The sequence below is a fragment of the Nomascus leucogenys genome, chromosome 5 (assembly GCF_006542625.1).
Source record: "Nomascus leucogenys isolate Asia chromosome 5, Asia_NLE_v1, whole genome shotgun sequence".
In the NCBI taxonomy this organism is placed as follows: Eukaryota; Metazoa; Chordata; class Mammalia; order Primates; family Hylobatidae; genus Nomascus; species Nomascus leucogenys.
The window spans coordinates 50,670,496-50,695,898 of record NC_044385.1 but is presented as its reverse complement, the minus strand read 5'-3'; the positions used below and the strand labels follow the sequence as shown (position 1 = coordinate 50,695,898).

At 35.2% G+C, this 25,403-nt stretch overlaps 1 protein-coding gene across 7 annotated transcripts in view; it reads left to right on the top strand.

Moving 5' to 3' along the window:
• The window catches only part of SYT14 (synaptotagmin 14), a 241,003-nt gene extending 217,395 nt beyond the window's left edge, over positions 1-23,608 (top strand). For 3 of the 7 annotated variants that reach the window (XM_030813066.1, XM_030813063.1, XM_030813062.1), the window contains 4 exons: positions 8,035-8,224; positions 11,722-11,778; positions 13,035-13,315; positions 15,572-18,636. In XM_030813066.1, coding sequence (XP_030668926.1) covers positions 8,035-8,224; positions 11,722-11,778; positions 13,035-13,315; positions 15,572-15,631 — 588 coding nt within the window. In that variant the 3' untranslated portion in view covers positions 15,632-18,636. Of the gene's footprint in view, positions 1-8,034; positions 8,225-11,721; positions 11,779-13,034 lie in introns of all 7 variants that reach the window. The other 4 variants (XM_003273018.4, XM_030813064.1, XM_003273016.4 and 1 more) reach the window with 4 other exon arrangements.
• The last annotated feature ends 1,795 nt before the right edge of the window (positions 23,609-25,403 follow it).

The following is a 25,403-nucleotide window of genomic DNA, read 5'->3' as shown; positions in this document are numbered from 1 at the left end:
AATTCGAGGTAAAGAAGAGAGAGATAAACATAATACATACAATAAGTATAAGGTATGTGAGAAAGAGATAAGTACTGTGGGGTGGAGGGAAAAACAGGGTGAGCAGAATTAAGAGTGCTAGTGAGAAAGGAGGTGTAATATTAAATAAGGGTCAAGGTATAAGGCTCATTGGGAATGTGACATATGAGCAAAGACTTGAAAGAGGTGAGGGAGTTAACCGTATACAAATCTGAGGGAAGAACACCACGAGTGGATGGAACAGCCCATCCTGAGCCCGGAGTGCGTGTGTTGTGTTCAGGGAGTAGCAAGGAAGTGCATTTAGCTAGAACTCCATGATTGAGGAGTAAAGTAGTAGGAGGTAAAGTAAAAGAGGCAGCCCTCTCACTCCAACCCACCAAAATCTATATTTTTCAATACTCACACAAACCAAAAAAAATTCCTAAGTCAACTCAGTGTCAGAGAATGAAGCATAATTAAAATTGGAAATATTTAGGCACAAACACAAATGAAAATACCTAAATTTGTGGATTTCAGCCCCTATCAGTATTATAAGGAAATATCTAGGCCAGGCGCGGTGGCTCACGCCTGTAATCCCAGCACTTTAGGAGGCCGAGGCGGGCGGATCACGAGGTCAGGAGATCAAGACCATCCTGGCTAACACGGTGAAACCCCGTCTCTACTAAAAATACAAAAAAATTAGCTGGGCGTGGTGGCGGGTGCCTGTAGTCCCAGCTACCAGGAGGCTGAGGTAGGAGAATGGCGTGAACCCAGGAGGTGTAGCTTGCAGTGAGCCGAGATCGCACCACTGCACTCCAGCCTGGGCGACAGAGCGAAACTCCGTCTCAAAAAAAAAAAAAAAAAAAGGACATGACCACCAATTCAGTGAAGGTCTCAAAATTATAAGAAAATGACTCTAGGAAAATAAATTTGAAAACAAAATGTACAATTTTCTTGAAACATACAAATGTCTAAAAAGTGATTTAAGAGTAGTAGAAAACATACAAAGAGTGATTAACATTAAAGAAATTCAGCCAGTAGCTGGAGTCCCCTTAAAAGAAAGAGGAAAAAAAAAAATGGTCGACTTTCAGAAGCAAGTTTTACCCAACTTCAGTGAACAAATAACTTCTGTGTTACATAAGCTATTTCAGAGAATGAAAAGGAAAGGTACCTAACTTCTCTTTCGAGGCTTATATAATTTTGACACCAACTAGACAAGAATAACATGAGGAAATTATAAGCCAATCTCATTTATAAACATATATGCAGAAACCCTAAATTAAGCATTTTAAAATAATTCAGCAAAAAATATACACATATGCGTATATTTATACATATATATTCTTCAAATAGGTGTTTCAGGAGACCATGAGAAAAGAAACTTATAAACTTTATAAATCAATCTCACTTATAAGCATATAGGCAGAAATGCTAATTAAATGTGTTCATATTGAATACAGCAAAAAAGTGCATATGTATATGCACATACATATACATAAATTTTGATTATAGCAGGAATTTTTTTTTTTTTTTTTTGAGATGGAGTCTCGCTCTGTCACCCAGGCTGGAGTACAATGGCATGATGTCGGCTCACTGCAACCTCCACCTCGCAGGTTCAAGTAATTTTCATGCCTCAGCCTCCCGAGTAGCTGGGATTACAGGCGCCTGCCACCACACCTGGCTAATTTTTGTATTTTTAGTAGAGACAGTGTTTCACCATGTTGGCCAGGCTGGTCTCAATCTCGTGGCCTCAAGTGATCTGCCTGCCTCGGCCTCCCAAAGTGCTGGGATTACAGGCATGAGCCACTGCACACGGCGGATCATAGCAGGGATTTTTATGACCATTTCCACATGTTGCTATGGTCAAACGCTGATAAAATATTTTGTTATTATGGTTATTTATGTGAATGTTCTATGATTCATTTTTCTTCTATCTTAAATATTAGATATGTTAATTTTTAGTGTTAATATGTGGGGCTTATGAAAGAAAAAGTGATCGTTTTCTGCTTTTATTGTAGCTCTTCCTTACCCCTAACCTGAATGTCAGAGCTGTGTTCCATGAGTGTGGTAACATCATGATTCCGTTTCATTGAACCATCTTTTCATCTTCCTTGGTTCCTGCAAGGCTAATAACTGCACAGCAAGAGCCTGTAGAGGGTACTTACAATTGGAGCAACAGCAGCAACATCACCTGCTCCCCAGTAATATGGATAACAGTCCTCACTGAAGACCAAGGGGGAAAAAGCAGGGCCAGACAACTCAGTTGAATGGGCTCTGTAGTTGACGTCTGTTTTTTCTGCCTAGCATTCATATCTTTCTTATGCACACAGTACCCAGATTTTGGTTGGGAGACTAACCTGCCCCTGTATTCTGCTGAAGCAGAGTTTATTGCAAAGCCCTAGAATTAAATCTCCTGGGCTCTAAGCAGCAAGTTCCAGGATTTGGGATTGAGCAAGTAGGATGCTGTCTTCCTCTTTCCCATGACACTCAGAGCTGCTGGCAACTAGGAGGGAAAAGTCTGCCAGAGAATGAAGCCAAATTTGGGAAACAAACCTGAGAAATGGATAAAGGAGAACTGGTTCCTAGTGACATGGGTTGAGGCCTGGATCAGTGAGTGCCTGAAGCTGCCTGTGTACAAACTGTACAAAGCCACTGCTCACTCCAGTAGGCTGTCCTTTTGATACACTCGGTGTTTTTACAAACCCTACTAAAACCCAGCCTGGCTCTCCTTTTTGCTAGACTTACAGTGTGGAGGATGGAAAGGAGGTGGGATTTGGAGCAATTATGCTCTTTCTTCCTCTCTCCTGAAATTGCCTCTGGTGATCTCCTCCTTACCTAGTTCCCTGGGGCTAGGAAAGGGCCCTGAGGAGGGAGCCTTGCTGCTAGAGATGAAGCTCATCATTAGTGGCAGCTCTAACTTTGCAGCAGGTGACTTCCCTTGTTTTAACTGCAGCACCCTCTGTGATCGCCCCATTTTCAGAAAAGTATAATGGAAGCATTTCACATATAAATAAAATTAAAAACTGAATGCTATCTTCCAGACACAGTGAGAATTAAGTTGCACAGATACTATTCAATAGATAATTCAATTATAGTAATTATCATTGTACAGTTCAGTGGTTTCACCTTAAAAAATATTGAGCATAAGTAGTTACAAGTAAGCTGGAAGTAATTTAATATTAATAAAAAGCCCAGTATGTTTACTTAATGGGAATTACATTGTATTTTTAATCATATTGTTTTTTCTCTATGTATTTACAAGCTTCCACCTGATTTTAATCTACTCACACCATTAAGGAAATGTAATGGCTACCTTAACCACTAATTCTGGTTATGGTAAACATATAGAGTATATTCATTCCTGTAAAAATTACATATACTTTACTTTCACAGAATTACTTGTAATCCTTTACCCTAGGGCAGAAGACTCAGGGGGAAGGAGGGGAAGTATTAAAAAGAGGTAAAATATTATGCAAGATGGAAAGAAGTTTTACTTTGGGGAGCCTGTGGGACTATTCCTTTAAGTAGACCTAGTTATGATTGGAATTTGTTTGACTTTGCATTAATCACCTGCAGCTACTGCTACCTAGGCAAGCCCCAGTTATAAATTAATGATGAGATCTGCAGAGGGAGTAGATGGAGATTCCTGAACACACACTGAATGGAGCAGCATGCCCTGAGGAGTAGTCTGAGGAAAGATGCCATTTGGGCAGATAGCATCAATATTTAATTTGAGGTTGTTTGTTTTTGAGACAGATCTCGCTATGTTGCCCAGGCTGGTCTAGAACTCCTGGGGTCAAGTGGTTCTCTTCTGTCAGCCTCCCAAGTAGCTGAAATTATAGGCCAATGCCACTTTTTTTTTTCTTTTTACTACAGTGATTCTGTTTACATAGCTAGTCTTTACTGCTTTTCTTGTACTGAGTGATCTCTTTGGACTGCCACAACTCTACCAACATTGAATGGGCAGTTACACTAATGCCAGTGGAAGGGACACGAGATGAGCACTTTTTCTAGGGCATAAATTCATAATGAACTCTTCTAGGCAATAGTTTCTTGTGTTATTTAAACACCACTATATTTCAGCAGGGCTTACTAAAATAGAATGTGATCAACAAGGATCTTAATGCTGTTGCTTTTTGGTTGGACTTGAAGATAACGATTTTCACAGCAGCGAAGTGGGGAGTGTTTTCCTTAGGATTGAGAAAGGCCTTTCCATCGCTTTCTTTGGGCATCGCTTTGTTTCTCAAAAGTGGCAGTATGACTTCTGTGTATAAGCAACTATTAGGTTCACATCTTATCTGACAGTAAGTTAATTGTGAAAAATATATCTCACAATATTCTAACAGATGCTGCTAGTATTATAGCCTAATGTAACAAATGCACCAAATGTGCTCAAGCATGTTTTTGACACTATTTTCATAAGTGATGATATATCCTAATTGAAACTTACTAAAATTGTTTTCTTCTCCAACTGTCATGAAAACATACCAAACTATGTGTTTTGTGTACCCATGACTTAAGAATATAAAATGTATATTCCTTTTGGCTTCCACTCTGTAGTCTAGAGTTAAAAATAGGAGATTTTACCCTTCTGTATATTAGTCCAACAAGTTTGTTCAGGCTCCAGGTATGTATTAATTCTCCTTCATTACTTCTACAGCCAGTAGTAGGTTTAAACTCCAGGATTCTTATAAAACATTAAAAAAAATTTTAACTACATTGTTACAGGGAATACTGTTAGTGTCTTTTTTTTCTTTCCTTTTTAATTCATGGACTGGATCTCTTTGGGAATCTTCAAAGAAAGTTATGTATATTTTTATCGTTGTATATTCATTTGTGTATACTGTGTCTTTTCATCATGTAGTTCTTTTCTTAAATCTTCTTTCTTTCAAAACCCAACACACATTAGAAAAGGGTAAAAAATGCAAGTGTGCAACCCATTTATCACAAAGCAAAACCCATGTAATTACCATCCAGGTCAAGGAATGAAACATTGTCTCAGTAACCCCAGAAACTCCCATCCTGCCCTTCCAAATCACTGTTCTTCTCTCCCACCTCCAGAGTTAACTACAATTTTTACTTTATGTGAATTACTTTTTTGCTTTTCTTTATAATGTTACCACCTATTAATACATCGGGAACATAATGGTTTAGTTCTGCTTGGTTTGAGGTTTTGGTTTTTGGGTTGTTTGATTTTTTGTTTGTTTTTGTTACTTTACGTAAATGGAATTATGCAGCTAGGTATCCTTTTGGGCCCAACATGTTTTACTTAAAATCACATTTGTAAATGTAAATGTAGTTATAATTGGTTTTCATTGCTGTATAGTATGCCATTGTATGAACTCAGTACAAATTATCCATTCTATTGCCTGGATCCAATATGAATAGTGCTGCTATGGACATTCTTTTATATGTCTCTTGATAAACATTGCACTTATTTCTGATGGGTATATATGTGGGAGTGGAACTGCCAGATCATAGGGTATGTGTATTTATAACATTTAAAACATTGGTATCACTTCACATTTCTACAAGAGAACTGTGATAGTTCCCAGTGCTTTGTCCTCACCACACTTGGTATTCTTTTAGCTCATCTGTTTGTTGTGTAGTGTTACCTCGTAGTTTTCATTTCCATTCCCCTGATTACTAATGAAGTCAAACAATTCAAAGAAACCTGCCAATATTTTTATTAGAATTGAATTTAATCTATTGATTAATTTGGAGAGAATGTTACAAAATTGAGCTTTCTAATACAGTAACAGTTTATATAGCACTTTTTGGTTTCTCTCAATAATGTTCATAGTTTTCTGTATAGAGGCCTTGCATATCATTTGTTACATTTATTCCTACATATTTTATATTTAAATGCCATAATAAATGATATTTTAATAAATTTTATTTTCTATTTGCTTCTGATATATAGTAATGTGTAGATTTCTAAATTTTACCTCTGTATACCACCGCAGTTCCTGTGTACATAATTATGTAATCTGCACATAAGGGCTTTTTTAAAAAATCTAGTCCCCTTCCAAATCATTATACTTTTTATTTCATTTTATTGTCTTTAGTAAGGCTAGGATCTTCACTAGCTAGTATCTCCACTACAGTGTTGACTAAAAGTAGTAATAGTTGGCAATTTCAAAGGGTAAACATTAACATTTTTTGCTATTAAGTATGATGTTGCATGTTGCTAGATTTGGTTTACTAATAGTATATTTAGGGTTTTTTCATCTAGACTCATGAATGAGAAAATCTTGTAATTTTTCTTTTTTATAATGCCCTTATTAGATTTTGGTTTTAATATTTTGCTAAATTCTTAAAGGAAGTTGAGGAGTGGTTTCTCTTTCTCTAATATCTGAAAGAGTTTGTGTAAAACTAGCATTATTAATTAGAATTCACTAGTGAAGCCATCTAGGCCAAAGTTTCTTACTTTTGTTTTGTATGTGTATTTTGGAAAGGCTTTTAATTACAAATTCAATTTCTTTAGTAAGACTGTTTCTGAACAGTCTTCCGGCGTCTCTTCTGGTTGGTAATAACTTTCTAGAAAGATGTCTATTTTGGAGGTCTCCAACCCCCGGGCCGCAGACCAGTACCAGTCCATGGCCTGTTAGGAATGGGCGCTGCACAGCAGGATGTGAGCAGCAGTGGGCTAGCGAACATTACAGGCTGAGCTCAGCCTCCCGTCAGATCAGTGGCAGCATTAGATTACCCTCTACACCCTGTCCATGGAAAAATTGTCTTCCAGGAAACTGGTCGCTGGTGCCAAAAAGGTTGGAGATCGCTGGTATATTTCATTCAAATTTCAAATTTACTAGAAGAAACAACTTTCTTCTAGTATCCTTTCCTATTATTTTTTCATGGTCTGTAGAATATGTAGTGATGTCTCCTTTTTCATTCCTGATCATTGTTATTTGTCCCTTTTTTCTTAATTGACTCTCCAGAAATTTATTCATTTTATTAGTCTTTCAAATCACTTATTTTTATTATCATTTAGTTACCTATGGGTTACTAAAAGTATACCTTTAATTTCCAAAAACTACAGATATTTTATTCTCCTTTAGAACAGAGTTTGGTTTTCTAATCAATCAAAAAACATTATGAATAATTTTCATCATTTGAAATTATTATTTGCTTTAATTTAAAACTTATGCATACTTGGGAAAATTATATTTTATAGTTATTAGGTATAATATTCTGCATATGACCATTAGGTCAATTTTGCTTATTGTGATATTCAAATCTTCTACGTCCTTATGGTACTTATTTGTCCGCCCATTTGGTCAGTTACTGAATTTGGTCAGTTAATGAGGGAAGTGTGCTTATGTACCCAGTGATTATGGATGTCTGTGTTTCTCTTTCTAGTTCTGGCCATTTTTGCTTTCTATATTTTGAGTCCATGTTATTAAATGCATCCAAATTTGGGATTATTTTACTTTTTAGTAATTTCAATGTTTTATCATTATTTTGTATACTTCTTCATCTCTAGTGGTGATTATTCCCTTAAAGCCAACCCTGACTGATACTAATGTAACCACATCAATTTGTTTGATTATTTTTTACATGATTAATTTTTCCCATATTTTTCAACTTTTCTATATCTCTGTGTTTTAGATGTTGGCTTATAAATAGCAGGTAATTTTGTTTTGTTTATTTAAAGGCACAGTTAGGACATTTGATGTATTGAGTCTAAATCTTTGTCAGTCTTTTAAGGTTGATAGTCTTTAAACAATAATTTCTCATATTCAAAAAACAGTTTATTAACATCTATAAGTTTAAGCAACATTTCTCTGATTTCTTTATAAATATGCAGGGATTTATGAAATCTTCTCATTTCCTATTACTTCTTTGGCTTTTACATAAAGAAAAGAAATCTAGGGGCTAAAATATGCTAAGGACAATAATTCTAATCTGGTGTTTGGTTTGCAACTCATCTTTGTTGTGATTTACCTACCTAATCCAAATAAACATGGCATAACAATGTATCTCTTAATATATCTCTCTTGCAAAATACTATAAACATTTTATTATTGATTACAGGGCTGTGACTCCCAAATGAGCGTGTCAGAAATGTCGTGTAGTGAAAGTACATCCTCATGTCAGTCTCTTGAACACGGCTCAGTTCCAGAAATTCTTATTGGCCTGCTTTATAATGCCACAACTGGAAGACTATCAGCAGAAGTGATAAAAGGCAGCCACTTCAAAAATTTGGCAGCAAACAGACCACCCAGTGAGTGAAAAATAATTTTTTTAATTCTAATGTTTTCTGCACTTTTGGGACTCTCAGTATTAGGGAGTTCAATCCTATCATTTAGTCTTTACCAATCAAAATGAAATGGTGTAATCATCAGCTAATCTGTTTCATGTTTTCTATTTCCAGTCATTTGGGAAGTAGAAAAATTTGAAATTCAAAGTATTCATAGTAAGGTGACAGAACTTTTAATTTTTCATAGTGTCTGCAAAATAAATTAATCTCTATCATAGCCATTATCTTTTAATGCCAGAAAAGGTTACAGGGCCTTTAAAAGTGAGTAATGTTCACAAATATGAACAGGAATGTATATAGCTATTGTTGTTAACTGAAGAGTAATGTGTTTTCTATCTGCATGCAGTACTATGAACTATTTTCTATCTATATTTTCCTTCTTTCTCCCTTAACAATTTAAGAAGAAACTATTACTTCACTTTTTTTTTTTCTCCTTTAAAATTATAACCCAGTACTGCCAGCAGAGACTTTTCTTAGATGGAATGGGCTTTGCTCTTACCAGGACAAACAGAATAAGGAACAGTTTGCTGTTTACCCTGGATGCTAAGAAGGGAAAGCTGGATAGCATACCTCTGCCCTAACTATATGTATGTTATGCCTGTTACACTTCTCTCTCTGGATCTCTCTCCCCATTCAACAGGGCCAGGGTAGGTTATGGGAGGATAGTGAAATTATCACCCAATATTCCTCTAAAATGTTGGTACCTAAAAGAGGTAAACTGGGAAAGTGGCAGCTTCTTTTTTTTTTTTTGGAGACAGTTCTGTTCTTATCACCCAGGCTGGAGTGCAATGGCATGATCTCGGCTCACTGCAACCTCCACCTCCAGGTTCAAGCGATTCTCCTTCCTCAGCCTCCTGAGTAGCTGGGACTACAGGCACCCACCACCACACCTAGCTATTATTTTGTATTTTTAGTAGAGGCGGGGTTTCACCATGTTGATCAAGCTGGTCTCAAGCTCCTGACCTCAGGTGATCCATCTGCTTCGGCCTCCCAAAGTGCTGGGATTACAGGCGTGAGCCACTGCGCCTGGCCCAGCTTCTTTATACTTAGCTAAAATTAAAGCTGTTAATGCCGTAAACTAAAAATTTGAAACGAAATCTGAAATAATAATGCCACTTTAAATTTTCTTAAAGAATTCTCACAGATTTACTTAATGCCATGTTTTATTCCAAGAAGCAAGTAATTATTACAGGAGGGGGGCCAGGCGCAGTACCTCACTCCTGTAATTCCAGCACTTTAGGAGGCTGAGGCTGGAGGATCACTTGAGCCCAGGATTTCAAGACCAGCCTGAGCAACAAAGTGAGACCCTGACTCTACAAAAAATTAAAAAATTAGTCAGGCATGGTGGCTTGAGCCTGTAGTGCCAGCTACTCAGGAGGGTGAGGTGGAAGGATCGCTTGAGCCCGGGAGATCAAGGCTGCAGTGAGCCAAGATTGCACCACCGCACTCCAGCCTGGTGACAGAGCAAGACCCTGTCTTAAAAAAAAAAAAAAAAAAAAAAATTTGGCCAGGTGCGGTGGCTCACGAGGGCTTGTAATCCCAGCACTTCAGGAGGCCGAGGTGGGCGGATCACGAGGTCAGGAGATTGAGACCATCTTGGCCAACATGGTGAAACCCCATCTCTACTAAAATACAAAAAATTAGCTGGGCATGGTGGCGCGTGCCTGTAATCCCAGCTACTTGGGAGGCTGAGGCAAGAGAATCGCTTGAACCCAGGTGGCGGAGGTTGCAGTGAGCTAAGATTGCGCCACTGCACTCCAGCCTGGTGACAGAGCAAGACTCCGTCTAAAAAAATAAAAATAAAAATAAATAATAATATTAATTAATTAAAATTAAAAAATAAAGGAGGGGTAACTTTATCCTTGAATTTAACTCTTTCTAGTTGTCGTGAAAATTATTTATTCAATGGAAGTAAAAGGTTATTATAATATATTGGGTTTGCCCCAAATAATATTGGAAAGCTTGCTTCTTACATATATCATAGAAGGTGTCTATCCCTGAATTAAAAGTCTGAAGGCTTAAATTCATATTTCTACCCTTGGACAGTTGACCTCACTCCCCTAAGTCTGTTTCTTTATAGGTAAAATTAAGGTCATGTCTCTCACAGGGTGTGAGACTCAAATCAGATAAAGGTGCATGAAAGGATGGAATTATTATTGTCCCCTTTCTCATTTCAGAAGGAGAAATTGAGTGGGAGAAAAGAAGCAATTTCTAGAATAAACAGATTTGGATTTGGTAGTGTGACTTGATCATCTTCATTAGTATAGACTTAGAATGCAAACTCAAAAGGCCTGGGGGATAACTGAAATGAGTAAAACTCATAGGTGAAAGATGGGGAGATGGTGAGGCCTGTGACAAACGCAAGAGTGCACACCCTGCCAGAAGACTTTCAGATTCACAGATTGTTAGCACTGTGCCGGATAAACAGAACATTGTTTAGGGTTGCATTGAGCCCCCAGTTATCAGTTTGCCACTTGTGCTTTAGCTAATAATTTACTACATTTTTTTGACAAATATTTAGCTGGAGATGCTAAAAAATAGAATGAAATGATATGTTTTCCTTTCTATCCTTACTGTAGTCACTCTGATAGAAACAGAGCAACAGGGATCACAACTAAACGGGAGGTCTGGCCAAGCACAGGGTTGGATAATAAACAGATGACAAAAGATTAACATCCTCAACACAGAGTCAATGTTTCAGGTTACAGAATAGGTTATAGCAATTGCCATTATTTTACCATTAGATCTTCAGTATAAGGATAATCCATGGTGTTAGGTGGGAGGTAACTAGGAAGTAAGTATAAGTCAATTTAAAGTAATTTTATGAAAGTGAAATATTTATAAAGTAAAAGGTAAAACAGTTTTATCAGTTTGTCCTAAACAGTATATATTATATAAGATTATAGCCCCTCCTATATACCTAGATTCTAAGCTTTGAACTATGTTACAGACTGAATAATCCCCATTTTTCCAAAGAAAGAGCAATATTCAAGAGCAAAAATTTCAATAGTCCTATTTTGTTTTGCATAATTAATTTATATATATTGGGAGTAATAAAAGTATTTGAAATATTAAATTGATACATTTTAAATTTAGCAATAAGCATAATAATAATTCTGATGATCTTTATAATTATTCAGTCTTTTATAGTCTGATAATATGCATGATTCTATGTTCAATGTGCTTTAGACCAAGAGGATATCATTAAAAAGATGTCCCCCTTTTAAAAAGTGTAATTTTTGTTTAAGATTACACAATAACCTTAAAAATTCTCATCCCATTAAATTTACCCAACATCCCTTTTGTTCAATCCTCTATCTGAATTAAAATGCTAAAGTTTTTGTGTTCTTCCACTCCAGTGAACAGTGTTTCCTCTTTAATTCTAACCTTTGACCCTCTTTCACCCAACGATTGACATCTGGTCATTATTTCTTTTACTGCTTTCCACCCCCTGTTGTCAGATGGACTGTTCTGTTGTCTAAAACACTTGATAGGTGGACAGGTTTATATAATCCGAGGTGAGTTCCTGTAGAGGCTAATTGGATGTTGTCTTTTCATGCAAAACCAAAATACCCTAAAACTTGCCAGCAGTGAAGCTGTCCACCATGTTGGTTTCCAAAACAATGCACATTTATTATCTGTGGTACTTTAAAAAAAACTAACTTAGAATTTATCTCTGATTATGGATGATGGTATTCGGAGCATACATGAAATAAGCAAAACTTTTTAAAATAAAAATTTTTATTTTTTCATTCATTTGTACTTTGATTCATACAACAGAAATAGATATTTCCTGATAAATATTGCAATTTTCTTTAAAATTAATTGAAATTTTGATATGAAGTACACATGATGGATCAACATGCTGAAGATCATTTGCATGAGTCTAAAAAACTTGAAAACACAGTCTTATAAAGAGAGGATTTGTCTCCCAAATAATCAGGCAATGAACTGTTATGTTTCACTTCGTACACTAAACATCACATCAATTTTTTTTGTAATTCATAAAAATAGTTCAGATATCATTCTTAAAATTTTACATTAAATTTGTGCCAAAAAACAATCCTATAGTATTTTAACTATCCTGAAAGCACATTAAATGTACTCTTGCATGAAACCAGGAGAAAGTTTTACTTGGTTTGCTAAACTTTGAACCTTTAATGCATTTGGCTTCATTTTTGCCCTTAAATGTTTTTAAAGTATATTTAAAAACCACATCCATGCAGAGATTTTTTTTGACATTTCATCCTAAGCTGTTTTGATGTCATCTTTGCATTCTTGTCTTCCTCTTTTCCTCTTCACCATTTGCCTTCATTTCTATTTGTTTGTTTATTCTTATTCTCTGAAAACAGTGGAATGCTTTACAGTGTTGTGGCTAATTGAGCTTGCTAAGTGTTTATTAATGCTATGATGTCCTGCTTAGTGAAGCTAAATGGGAATGGGAACGGGCAGGGGAGGGTAGTGGGAGGTCAAGGATGGGGTGGGAGGGTGGAGGAAGGATTATGAGGTATACCTTTAAATTCTAACTATTACATAGAAATAGTAAGGTTAAGATATTATTACTACCAAAATATTTTTGGCCTATTTAGCATTTTCTGTATTTGTCACATATTATAATCATCTACATCAAAATGGAATTGGTTGAATGTCCATTAAACATGGTATACACCATATCCTTATAAACTATAAATACTTAATTTTCTTACCCTATAAGAAAATTGTTTTGAGTTTGTTTCAAATGATATTTGTGGTATGTTGTCTTTTTCTTCTTTAGATACATATGTTAAGTTAACTCTACTGAATTCCATGGGTCAAGAGATGTCCAAATGCAAGACATCCATCCGCAGAGGGCAGCCAAATCCAGTATACAAGGAAACTTTTGTTTTTCAAGTGGCCCTATTTCAGCTTTCTGATGTGACACTCATACTGTCTGTGTATAACAAACGCAGCATGAAAAGAAAAGAGATGATAGGCTGGATTTCTTTAGGTCTCAACAGCTCTGGAGAAGAAGAACTCAATCACTGGACTGAAATGAAAGAGTCAAAAGGACAGCAAGTATGTAGATGGCATGCGTTGCTAGAGTCATGATGAATAGAATAAGCAAGCAGTTACCATCAAAGGCAGCATATTTCCAATTCAAACATATTGTTTCTACCAAGTCACCATTAGAAGAGCTGTTCTTTGAAGAATCATATTCAACATTCTACCAAAATGCTTTAAGTTCTATGGAAAGAACATCTCATACTGACATAAATGAAGAAAATATGTGTGTCTAGTAGAGCTTGTTTAGGAAACTGAGAAATGTACATTATCATTGCTAAACTAACAGTCCTCCAGAAATTTAATAAGATGTTTTTGATTTGAAGTTAATTTTAATTTAGCAAAAGAGCCATTTTATGAAAAATCAAAATTTTAAGTGATTTTAAAAACCAGAATTTTAGTCGCAATACAATTTTAATATCACCCTACATATTATTTATAAAACATAGTTTGGCCAGTCCCTGGTGTTTGTAATGTTCTTTAATATGAAAAAGTAGTTCTCCAACTCTAGCATAAGTCATATCTAATGATGAAGGGTTTCAGTCACATTGAAAATTGTTTTATTTCAGTGGCATGTTCCCTTTGTGCACTTAGTTTCATTGTGCCTCAGTTCCTCTCGAAAGCACTAAATCTAAGTGCAAACAAGTATTCATTTTCATACAGGAATTTTTTTAATATGTTATTTTTTTAAAAGTTCATTTTTCATTTGCCTCCGCTTTTGCCTGATCCAAAGAGACCAAGTCACTGTACTGGTCCCTTGCAAGTCTTCTAGACAGGTTGTACTGTAGAACTACGTAACTTTCTGTTGAAAGCACTTCCTGTATTCTTGTATTCCAATGTAGGAAGCTAATAGAGCAGGACTTTACTTTAAAATTTCTTTCAGTGATTGACTCTTCAAAATTGCAGTAGTGTGAAAATACACTTTTTACAAACTGAAAATACAGTAGATAAGCTGTTGAAAATGGAAAACAATTCAATTTTAATTTTCTGCTCTGAGTATTTAGTAACCAACACTGCGTAAAGCAGGTAGCATCCAAAATAAGAAACTGTTCTCTCTCTAAATCTTCACTCTCACTTCAATTTATATTTGTGATATGAAGACTATCCAGTTCTCAGTTTGAATTGGAACATCATGTTAAAAACAGTTATGAGATTCCTTATGAAGTTTCTAGTAACTTGTGACTAGACTTTATGAAATTTACAGATAAAGTTCTTCAACGTGATGTCATCTTGTGCCTTTCATGTAAGTTAAATTTGCTCATACAGCTTGAAAGTTGTATTTGCAAAATTAAGCCTTCAATTTTTATAAATGTAAAGATTCCTCAGAACAGTGTCGCAAGATCTTTATTTCCTCTGAAGTATGTAAAAGTTGTATAATGTGCTAACTTTTTAATGGCAAGGCACTTTCATTTGTTTTTATATTTAGGAACTCTAATCAGGAATATTATAAGCTGTTTTCAGTTTTGCTTCTTACCTAATATATCATTTTATGCATATACTTTATCAGAGTATGTTTTATATATATTAAAAATAGTTTCTTTTTTCTCCTCATTTCTAGTTAAAATAGACAAAAACACACTATTTACCAGTTACTAAAAAGCAGTATATCATTGCTTCTAGTCCCAACTGAGTACTATATATTATTGTAAACTAGAACTTGTTATTACCATAATAACAAAACAATGCATAGATATTACTTCAGCTTGGCTGTACTGAAAGGCCTTAAAAGAAACCCAAAACGACCATGAACTTCTGTATTTTTTTAGTTTAAAAAATGGCAGCTCTATGCATTCATACACATGAATTATAAGAAAAAATACAAATACTATATTGGATGACATGAGGTTTGAGAATGTGTGTTACAGGGCTGCATTAAAGGGAAAAATCCACCTTTTATTGTTACATCAGTGAGCTTTTTCCAGGATTTTTCAAATAAACGAGTAGGAGTTAGAACCTGAATCAAATGGCAAAAATGGCAAAAAAATCTCATTTAAGTGTTTTCAGCAACGGTATGAAAAAAGACTTGAAGAGGGGATGTAGATTTTACTGAGAAATTGGACTTAGGCATTTGAAGCTATAATGATCTTTTTAGACTTTGAAACAACTGACTGCATTGCTAACTGTTAGCTTCCTAATAGAAAGAGTTATCAGTCTTATTTGTAACTGTAACAGAGCTTAGTGAAAGACATTAGTAAGACCAGCTTGGTGCTTTCACTCTTAGTGAGAAAAAGACCTAACTAATTGTTATTTGTTAAATCTACCTTTTTTCAGACTATTCCCAGAATTGTGTGTGTGAGATTTGATACATCCCTAGGGACTTATCTGGCGTAAGTATCAAAGCCTTCATGGCTTAAAAACTAATAAACGGTTTTTTAATATTTCTGGAAAGACCCTACCTCCACCCCAGCTGCCAAGTCCTCAAAGTTTATAAATTATCTATATGAGTGTATGTATCTGTATACACACATGCACCATTACACATACAACATAAATATGTATATGTATATTCATTTGTAAAGGCAAAGGTGCCCTGGCTTTTTCAGATAACTGAATAGAAAAACATTTCATAAGTTTAGGATTATTTTTCTCCTCTATGTATTTACTAGATATTATACTTGGTTTGGGGTACTTTCTGCTGCTGTTCTCCTTCACGCACAGCAAAATATACATTTGTTTCTGTAGATTGACACAACTTATAGTAATTACTCCCAAAAAGTTGTCTGTTCTTTTAGAAAAGGATTAAATAAGGCTCAGGGGACCCACTTCACTCTACTGAATCTAATGTACGAGAGAGTACTACTGCTTTTTTGTGTGCTTGAATTTGCATGAAAGCTTAATAGCAAAATCTTCTATCTCAGTAATTATAGCAAATAGGGACCCACTGGTAGGGAGCAGGTGTTGGCTCAGAAATCTGAAAAAGACAACCCACTTTCATATAGTTCTATTAAAATCCCGTAAGTTTTCTAATAAAATGATATAGTCCAAATATGGCAATTGACTGACATTTATGGGAGCCTGTAAACCTGGAATTGTGGGGTTTATTTTTCTCCCAAATGAGCTGCAAAAGATAATTATTGCTGCGCAGTAAACAAAATGTATGTCAAATCAGTAAAGAATTTGTTTAGCATAATATTGCCTTATCTTTCAGAAGCTTTCTTCTATATTCTTGTGTCTTCGGTACAATCCACATTTTGTTTGAAATCCATTTGCATATTATCTTACTGTGCATTTAGTGAATTCTCAATAATGTTGTATTTGCTGACAGGAATAATAAATTTGACCACAATTTAAAAAAAAGAAAACCCAATGAGAAAATAACTACCTGATTAATATACACATGTTTAAATGTAGGGCCTGGTAAGGCAGTTTCATCTAACCTAGTGAAGATGCCCAGGGCTGTTTGTTAAATCATTTGCTTGATACCATCATCATTTTCATTTCACTTACCAAGTGAATCAGAAGCATAATCAATAACTGCAAAGTAAGATAGTACCAATAGGAGAAAGGGGTAAAAGAATTGAGAGTGTTTGTCAATATGAAGATGTGTGGGGATACTGAATGATATCGTAGTCTTTCCAGTGAAAGAAAAAATAGGCTATGGGAAGATGTAAATTTTTGATGGAGTAAGAACAGTAGTCACCACCAAATATTTTTCAAGATCGCTATCCAGCTGTGAATAGAAAGGACACAAATTCATTTGTGTAAAATTGCCATTTGCCTACATAGACTAGACAATTCACAGAGATTTTTCACAAAGACAGTTATTAGATATATAGTTATTTGAGTTATCACTATATTATTTCACATTGATAGTTTTTATTTCTAATTTTGTTTCCATTCACTGTCCCCAGTTCATCTGTGGCCTACATTGAAGGTAGCTGTTAGTATTATTATTGCTAACCATATTTAATATTGAATACAAGTTTAAGCATGCTGCAAAGTATTTTCTAACGTTAATTTTAAAACATTGTCTCTGCCCTCCAAAGTGATAGTTAACAGCTATAATTTACTAAGATCTAGCACAATAATTTATTACTTGCTTGATTCTCAAAACAATACTGTGAGGTAAGTAATGTTATCAACATTTTATTGATAAAGAAACTGCAGCATGAAGAGGTTAAGTAGACTTTCCCAAGGTCATTCAGTAAGTAAGTAGTAGAACTGGGATTGGAACCCAGGTGTAAATTACTCTAAAACCCATGCTGTGCATGTTGCATTTGCCTCCCTGTTTGAAAAAAAAAAAAACTACTTAGGACATTATATTTATCAATAATCCCACTCACCTTGATTGAATGGCAGAACTAAGGGGGAAAAAACAGCTGGGGAAAGAGAAAAGACTAGAAAAGAAGATCAGAAATTTTTTTTCTTCTCAGGACACAAATGGTGGTACTTTCGTGTCATGTAGATGACTTTGATTTGCAAAGATTTGGAATTGATTTATTCTGCCAGTTTAGCCTACACTTATATTCCAAAAGCATATTAATCAGTTCTGCTCCTTGACCACTTTTGGGAATCCAAGGTGTTTTAATTGTTACATGACCCCCTTACTACTCTATGAAGGGCGTAACCTGTGTCTAGCCCATATCTCACTCATATCAGTGGCGAAAGAAAAGATTTGTCTTCCTCTGTCCTCTCATTGCAATTTGTTTATGTTTTATTCTCAATTTTATTAAGATTTGTCAGGAATTATAGCTAGTTTTTTATTACATATGTCTCTCACCCCCCTAGCTAAGTAGTCAATGCCTTGTTAGTATCTTTCTGTACCCCTTTGCTCATAGTAGGCAGACAATAAATATTGAATTGAACTAAATTCCCTATGGAAGAAACCAATCACACTATTACATGAGTCTTAGTTTTTATGAATCTTGTGTTATGCATGGATTTATTTAGTCCTTCAGTTAATATATATTTAAGAGTACTAGATATGTGCCATGCGTTGTTGTTCCAAGTGCTACAGATGCAGAGATAATAAATTGGTCAAAGTCTTTGCCCTCGTGGGGCCTACATTCTAAGGTAGGAAGATGACCACAGAATGGGATAATTTCAATCTAGTATAATGAAGCATTAAGATAGAGGCATGCATAGAGTACCGTGGGATTTAGTAGAAGAGTGCAACATGAAATTCAAAAAAATCTTCCTGGAGAAGATAATCCCTGAGTTGGGTCTTAAAGAACAAATACACATTAGACTCCCATCAAACTTGAGGACACACTTTCTTTCCAAGAACAAAATGTGAAATAATGGTTTCTAAACTGTAGTATCCTTAAAAATTATTTTGAAAATTTAACTTGGGCCAGGCGTAGTGGCTTACGCCTGTAATCCCAACACTTTGGGAGGCTGAGGTAGGCGGATTACTTTGAGCTCAGGAGTTTAAGACCAGCCTGGGCAACATAGCGAAACCCCATCTCTACCAAAAATTTAAAAACTAGCTGAGTGTGGTGGTGCATGCCTGTGGTCCCAGCTACTCAGGAGGCTTAGGTGGGAGAATCGCTGGGGCCTGGCAAGTCAAGGCTGCAGTGAGCCAAGATAGCGCCACTGCACTTCAGCCTGGGTGACGGAGCAAGACCTTGTAGAAAGGAAGGAAGAAAGGAGGGAGAGAGGGAGGAAGGGAGGAGGAGAAGGGAAGGAAGGAGGAGATGGGAAAGAATGAAGGAGAAGGGAAAGAAGGGAGGAAAATTTAACTTGTATTCCAAAACTCCACCTCCAGAGATTCTACTTCATTTGGCCTGGAAGGGAGCCCAATAATCTACAGTTTATTAAGCTCTCCAGGAAATTCTGTATGAGATCTATTGATATAGAATATTAAATGTATTACATAGTATTATTCATGAAATGTTTCAGTGCCTGTAGATCAGACCTTTAAGTGTGATAGTGATAGTAAGAGAGAAATTAAGACTAGGATTAATGTTGTTCACCTCTTTCTTGTGCTTCCTTAAAAAGGATATTTAATGAAAAAAATTAATATTTAATAATGAGTTTCTGTACATTCACTTCAACATACATTTTTCAAAGTGTTTCTTGGTATAATATGTTGATTTTATGGCTTCCAAAAATTCCTTTCCATCATTGTTCAAATATTTCCTTCTAAGTTATCTTTACAGTGATGGATATAAAGCAAAGAATGGGGAGGTATTTATCTAGTAATTCTATCAGTATCCTAAATGAAATAAGACTGACCTTTGAGCAAATGTATAGTAGCAGCCATAGGTGCTGGCATTTTTGCATTCTTGCATACAGTAAGATTTCTTGCTTCCCTTTATCATCATCTAAATGGCTTCATTGTCATCACACCAGATGAACTGCATTACTGGATTCTTCTCTAAAAGCAGTGTTTCTGTGACTGCTGCTCTAAACTCTAGTTCCTTGATTGTTTTGTTCTTAGGATCCTTTGTTTCAAATAGCAAGTTAATACAGCAGCCTCAGGACCTTCTCTTTCTCTCAAAATAAATGCTGTGGATAAGGTACATCTGAGTTTCCATTTCCCCTCATTTCAAATGTAGCCATATTTTCTTCTCTGATGTAATATTTTGTATGAACACATTTTACATTTTGAAGTTTTCTTTTCCTCCACAAAGATCTGTGGTTATCCCACTGAAAAATGAGCTTATTTGAATATGTGAAATAATGTTTTCATTCAGTTAGGCTGTTTTGTGACTGCTGATGTATCACTGTATTTGATTTGGTGATAGCTTGAGGTCTGGTTAATATAATCTTAAGGTAATCAGCTTGATAGACTGGAATTACGAGTTTATTATCAAAAAATGAATGTAAAAATATTGCTCTTTTCTCTCCCTGTTTAGACTAGTATGTGCCTTTTTAAAAATATTCCCTGTCTTCTTCCCTTTTTCCCCACTCTTATTCATGTACACTCAAACTAGATACCAGAGTTAGTTCATCAAAGCTGAATAATACCTATCAAAAAGTGATATCCTGACTTTTTTCTCTTAATCACTTGTACTGGACCGTAGTGAGGACCAAATAGGCTTTCTTGGGGACTACAGAAAGAGCAAAGCCTAATACTGTTTAATCATAGCATGTTTGTTGTTGCTGTTTCAGTGGTGGTGGTAGGGGTGGTTGTTGTATACTTACCTTGAATAGTGTGGAGTACCCTAAAATTATGTTGTGTGGGCTGGGAACAGGAAGGAAACTGATTATTCGTCTAACAAAAGTTTGGCATAATTTTATTGTAAAATTTCAACTGCTTATGACATGAAAATTTCTAATTAATTATAAGAGCAAAATCACTGTGGTGGCAATAGTTGTGCAAGGTGTTTGACATTATTTCTATGTCAGTTTGATAGTCTGTGTTATAAATTGTCTTATTAGGACCCTTCTTCACCCTCTTCTTTATTATTCTGATTATCAGTAAATCCAGTTTTTACTGTTAGGCATTTGAGTTTGTCTTTTAAATATTCAAGACTATTTTAAAAAGAAAAACTATAACATCTTTCTGTTTATTACATTAACATGTGATCTCTCACCTGATGATGTGTTTAAAATGAATTAATAGATAAAATATAATACTCCATTATATACTGAAAAAATTATTTTTCAAACTTTGTTTATATATTCAGATATTGCTAGCAGTTCATATTAAATATGACTATTTTGTTTAATGAGAAAATAGGAATTTTTCCTTATCTCTGAGACTTACTGCTTCTCTTTGCCATTCACATCTGGTTGAAGGTGGATGGTTGTGAACCTCCTAACGTCACTTCACTCGTCAGTTTCTGACTGTGCCAACCTCCTCCTGATGGTTTAATTTTTGGTTAACAGTCAAACCATTTATTCCCTCAGGGGTTGGTCCTCGTAGTGATTCCTGTTCTTAACCCCCATTAGTATGGATGGAAGTAATCCATAAGCACCGACAGGAGAAAAGGCCCATAAAGGATCAGTATCCCAGAACCCTGAAATAGGACGGCCGCTTCAGTACCCAAATGTCATTGCAATTCTAATGGAGTAGAAGCCGGCTTCTTGGAAGTGAGGATTTGAGATCATTATGTCATATTCTCTGCTTTTGGTCTCCTCCCTTCTCCCTCTAGCTTGCACATTCTTTTTATTTTAAATTTTACAGGAAGCCTTCTTTTAAAAACCTGGTTTTTAAAATTTCACATGTTGCTTTAACCAGGCGATTTCAAAAACCAGAAAACTGAAGTATGTACCATAGAGTCCTAAGAAGTTTGGGGGCTTTTTTGTTTTTTTTGTTTTTTGGTTTTTGTTTTTTTGTTTTTTTTGTAGTGTGCGGAGTGGGGAGGAGGAAAAGGGAGGAATCGTGCTTGTTTTGGTTTTGGGAAGTCTTTTTGGATAAATATTGAGAATATTTATAGTATTCTGTAATGATGTGGCATTTGTTGTGTGAGGGGAGACCAGAGTAGCTGTTGCACATAAATTGACTCTCTTAATATTGAAGCATATTTAAACAGTTGTTTGAAGCAGAGCTAGAAATTAATGGTGATACTTCTAACAGCATTTTGATGTTATAAATACTACTTTAAGTTTATCAAGAGAAAAATTCCAGTAGTAGCTTGTGTTATGAAATTAATTGATTTATTATATTTCTGTATAATTTTATTGAGATTGCTTTTGTTTTGTGGTGAATATAATATAGTGGCAACAATTTTGAGGAATCTTTAAAGCTGTTTGGAAGAGATGGCCAACCTTTGGCTAGATTTTTACTAGAATTTTGAAATAAGAAAGTGTATAAATGTGTTTTCAGTTAAATTAGTCTTGAGGAAGAATAGTTATTATATGAGTTTTAAGGGTCTTGATAAATGTTGGGACCTATTCTAAAACACACGAGGTTCCTCACTGATCAATACTCTTGCATTGTATTTTATTTCTCAAAATAATGAAATTTTTATGGAAAAGCTCAATTAGTGGAATCTTTTATTCAATATTCCCTTACTCTTCTTTCTTCCTTCCTTCTTTCTTTCCTTTCTTCCTTCCCTCCCTCCCTCCTTCCTTCCTAGTTCTTTCATTTTTTGAGGCAAGAAGCTTCCTTAATAATATAGTTTCTACAGAGCTTTCTTACTTATTTTTCTAATAATGGCTATAACAGTGTGATAAAGTTTAAATGCTCCGTGAGCAAAACTCTTATCAAACAACTGAAGAAATACACTGCTGATTAACCTTTTCCTTGGTCTTGAATTGTCTCCAGCATATTTGCTAGTGACTCTAAACCATTAGTGGATCTTATTAATATAAAGTGTCTGTGTGGTTATCAACAGTGTTGTATTATTGTCACATTTATTTACAATTTTTGGTCAAAAATATAAACAGATGCGTGTGTGAAGCAGTCTGTTTTATAGAGTGAGCATATATGTAATCATTTTCATGTAATTGAAAATGTGCTATGTGTTGCATTTTATTCTCATGTCGACTTTTCTACTACGTATACACCGATTGTCTCGGTGCCTTTTTCCTTTTGTATAATTGTATTACATACAGAAATTGCTGACCTCTGTGAAAACAGTGTAAAAAAATGTTAAAATTATTATTCCAATGAGATTTTAATGGCAGTTTAATTTTCCAGAGAATAAATTTTGTGTGGGTTAAAAGTTATTTTTCTTCACCTTTATGTAAAAAATCTGTTCACATTTTAGTACTCACATGGAATGGGTAAACATCTGACTTCATTGATGATGATACATAAACATCAGTCCTAATTCTTGTCATTGACAAATAAATGTTAATATGACTGTTACACAAAATAAAATAATGTCAATTACATAAGGAAATACGGAATGGATATATGTACATGTTATTTAGATATTGGGTTTGAAAGGAATCTCATCTAAATGTGCTATAAAATATTGCTCTCAAAAGGTTTGGGTCATATTATTTTCTTTAATTGTAAGTCAAATCTGGCTTCCAAAGAAAATAGACTTACAAATGCAAACATTTAAAAATATTCTCCTTTAAAGTTCATATAAATCACAGATTAAACTAAATAGCTTTAAAATGATCTCAGTATCTTCAGCCGGAATATGAACTGTTATCTAGTGTGTTCTTTCACTTAATGTGAATTTGTTGTCATTCATATCAGTATTGCTATACTGTTTAACAAAACAATTTTCTCTTTGCCAATAGTAGTTTGTTGATTTTTAATTCTTTTTCATTAGACAGTTGTATTGTTTCCCAAAGACCTTGAGTTTAGATATTTTTCATATTTCATTACCTTGTCCATTTTACTTCCAGCAACAAAGATTTATAACAACAGACTTAACAAGTACTATTTTGCATATGAAAAAGAATTTAAACGTTTGGTGCTCTAAAACTGAAAGAAATTAAAGTTGCTGCATCATCTAATCTCTGATTGTCTTTGAATCCTTAGATCCATAAATTATCCAGAGCCTTTTTTAGTTAACATTTTTAAAGAGGGGAATGCCAGTGCCCAACTGGTCTGGTTCAGTTTTTTGGGTTTTTTTTCCTTTTTGTAAAGTTGTCTCTACTGAAATATAATGAAAACATGAAACACTTCTTCTGCTCAGAATAAATGGATTCATAATGTAATCTCCAAACTACAATTTAAGGAATTTGTATCCTTTCCCAGTACTCACTGCTGAATTCTTCCCCCGCTCTCAAACATTTTGAGCTTCTATTATTAAGACATTTAGGCTGGGCGCAGTGGCTCATGCTTGTAATCCCAGCAGTTTGGGAGGCTGAGACGGGCGGATCACGAGGTCAGGAGTTCAAGATCAGCCTGGCCAACATGGTGAAACCCCATCTCTACTAAAAATACAAAAATTATCTGGGTGTGGTGGTGCGCATCTGTAATCCCAGCTACTCTGGAGGCTGAGGCAGGAGAATCGCTTGAACCCGGCAGGCAGAGGTCACAGTGAGCCGAGATCGCGCCACTGCACTGCAGCCTGGGTGACAAAGCAAGACTCTGTCTCAAAAAAAAAAAAAAAAAGACTTTTAAGGTTAAAGAAGCCAAAAGTTACAGGTTTGCTTGAGTGTTGACAATTTTTTTTTTCTGAATTGTAAGCAATATCTTACTTAGGGAAGATTTATTATTCAATACTTTAAAAAAATTATTTTCATTTGGGTCTTTCAGAGAATTACAATTAATATAAAGGGAAATCCCAGCAAAAAATTGGCACATCTGCATTCTTGCTAACAAATCATGAAATTATCATTTTCTATTGTTATAAATTGATTTAATAGTTATTCATTATAACAGGTTACTATATTTAAGGTATGTTTTTTGTTTTTCTCTTTTTTAAGCCAAAACCTCACCAAACATTATATTTTAATTGCAAATTGGTTATAACTCCTTTGATCTCCAATATGCAAAATAATATTTAAGTCAACTTTTTCTTTCCATAGATTATCAAACTATTTCACGGTTTCCCATTTGAAAATAAAGTCATTCCCAATTTTAAAATAAATGGTCTCAGTAAAGGTATATATGGAATATTTTATTAGTAATTTACAATGAATTATAAAAATATACACTACACATTTTTATGAAATTAAGTGCCAAATAAATGGAGCAAATTATGTGAGGAGCTCCTAAACTTATATTGATTAGCAAGAGAAAAGGTGAAAACATCTACTCAAGCATAAAGAAAATGTATCTAAAGGAAAACCTTCCAAAGAATACTTTTAATATGTGGTAGAAACTGCCATTTCTTCACCAGAACCCGTGTATTTCTCTTTTTCTTGTTCATATGGCTAACTTACATTTCTAATGCCTTCCCTTGAAATTAGGCATGGCCATGTGACTGAGTTCTAGCCAATTGAATACAACCAGAGATGATGTGTACCAATTTCTAGGAGGTGTTTTTTTTTGTTTTTTGTTTTTTGTTTTTGAGACAGAGTCTTGCTCTTTTGCCCAGGCTGGGGTGCAGTGGAACAATCACAGCTCACTACAGCTTTGATGTCCCAAACTCAAGCAATCCTCCCACCTCAACCTCCCCAGTAGCTGGGACTACAGGTGCATGCCACCACACTTGGCTAATATTTTTTGTAGAGACAGGGTCTCACTATGGTGCCCAGGCTGGTCCTAAACTCGGGGGCTCAAGCTATCCACCTGCATTGGCCTCCCAAAGTGCTGGGATTACAGTTGTGAGCCACCAAGCCCAGCCCAGGAGGATTTTTA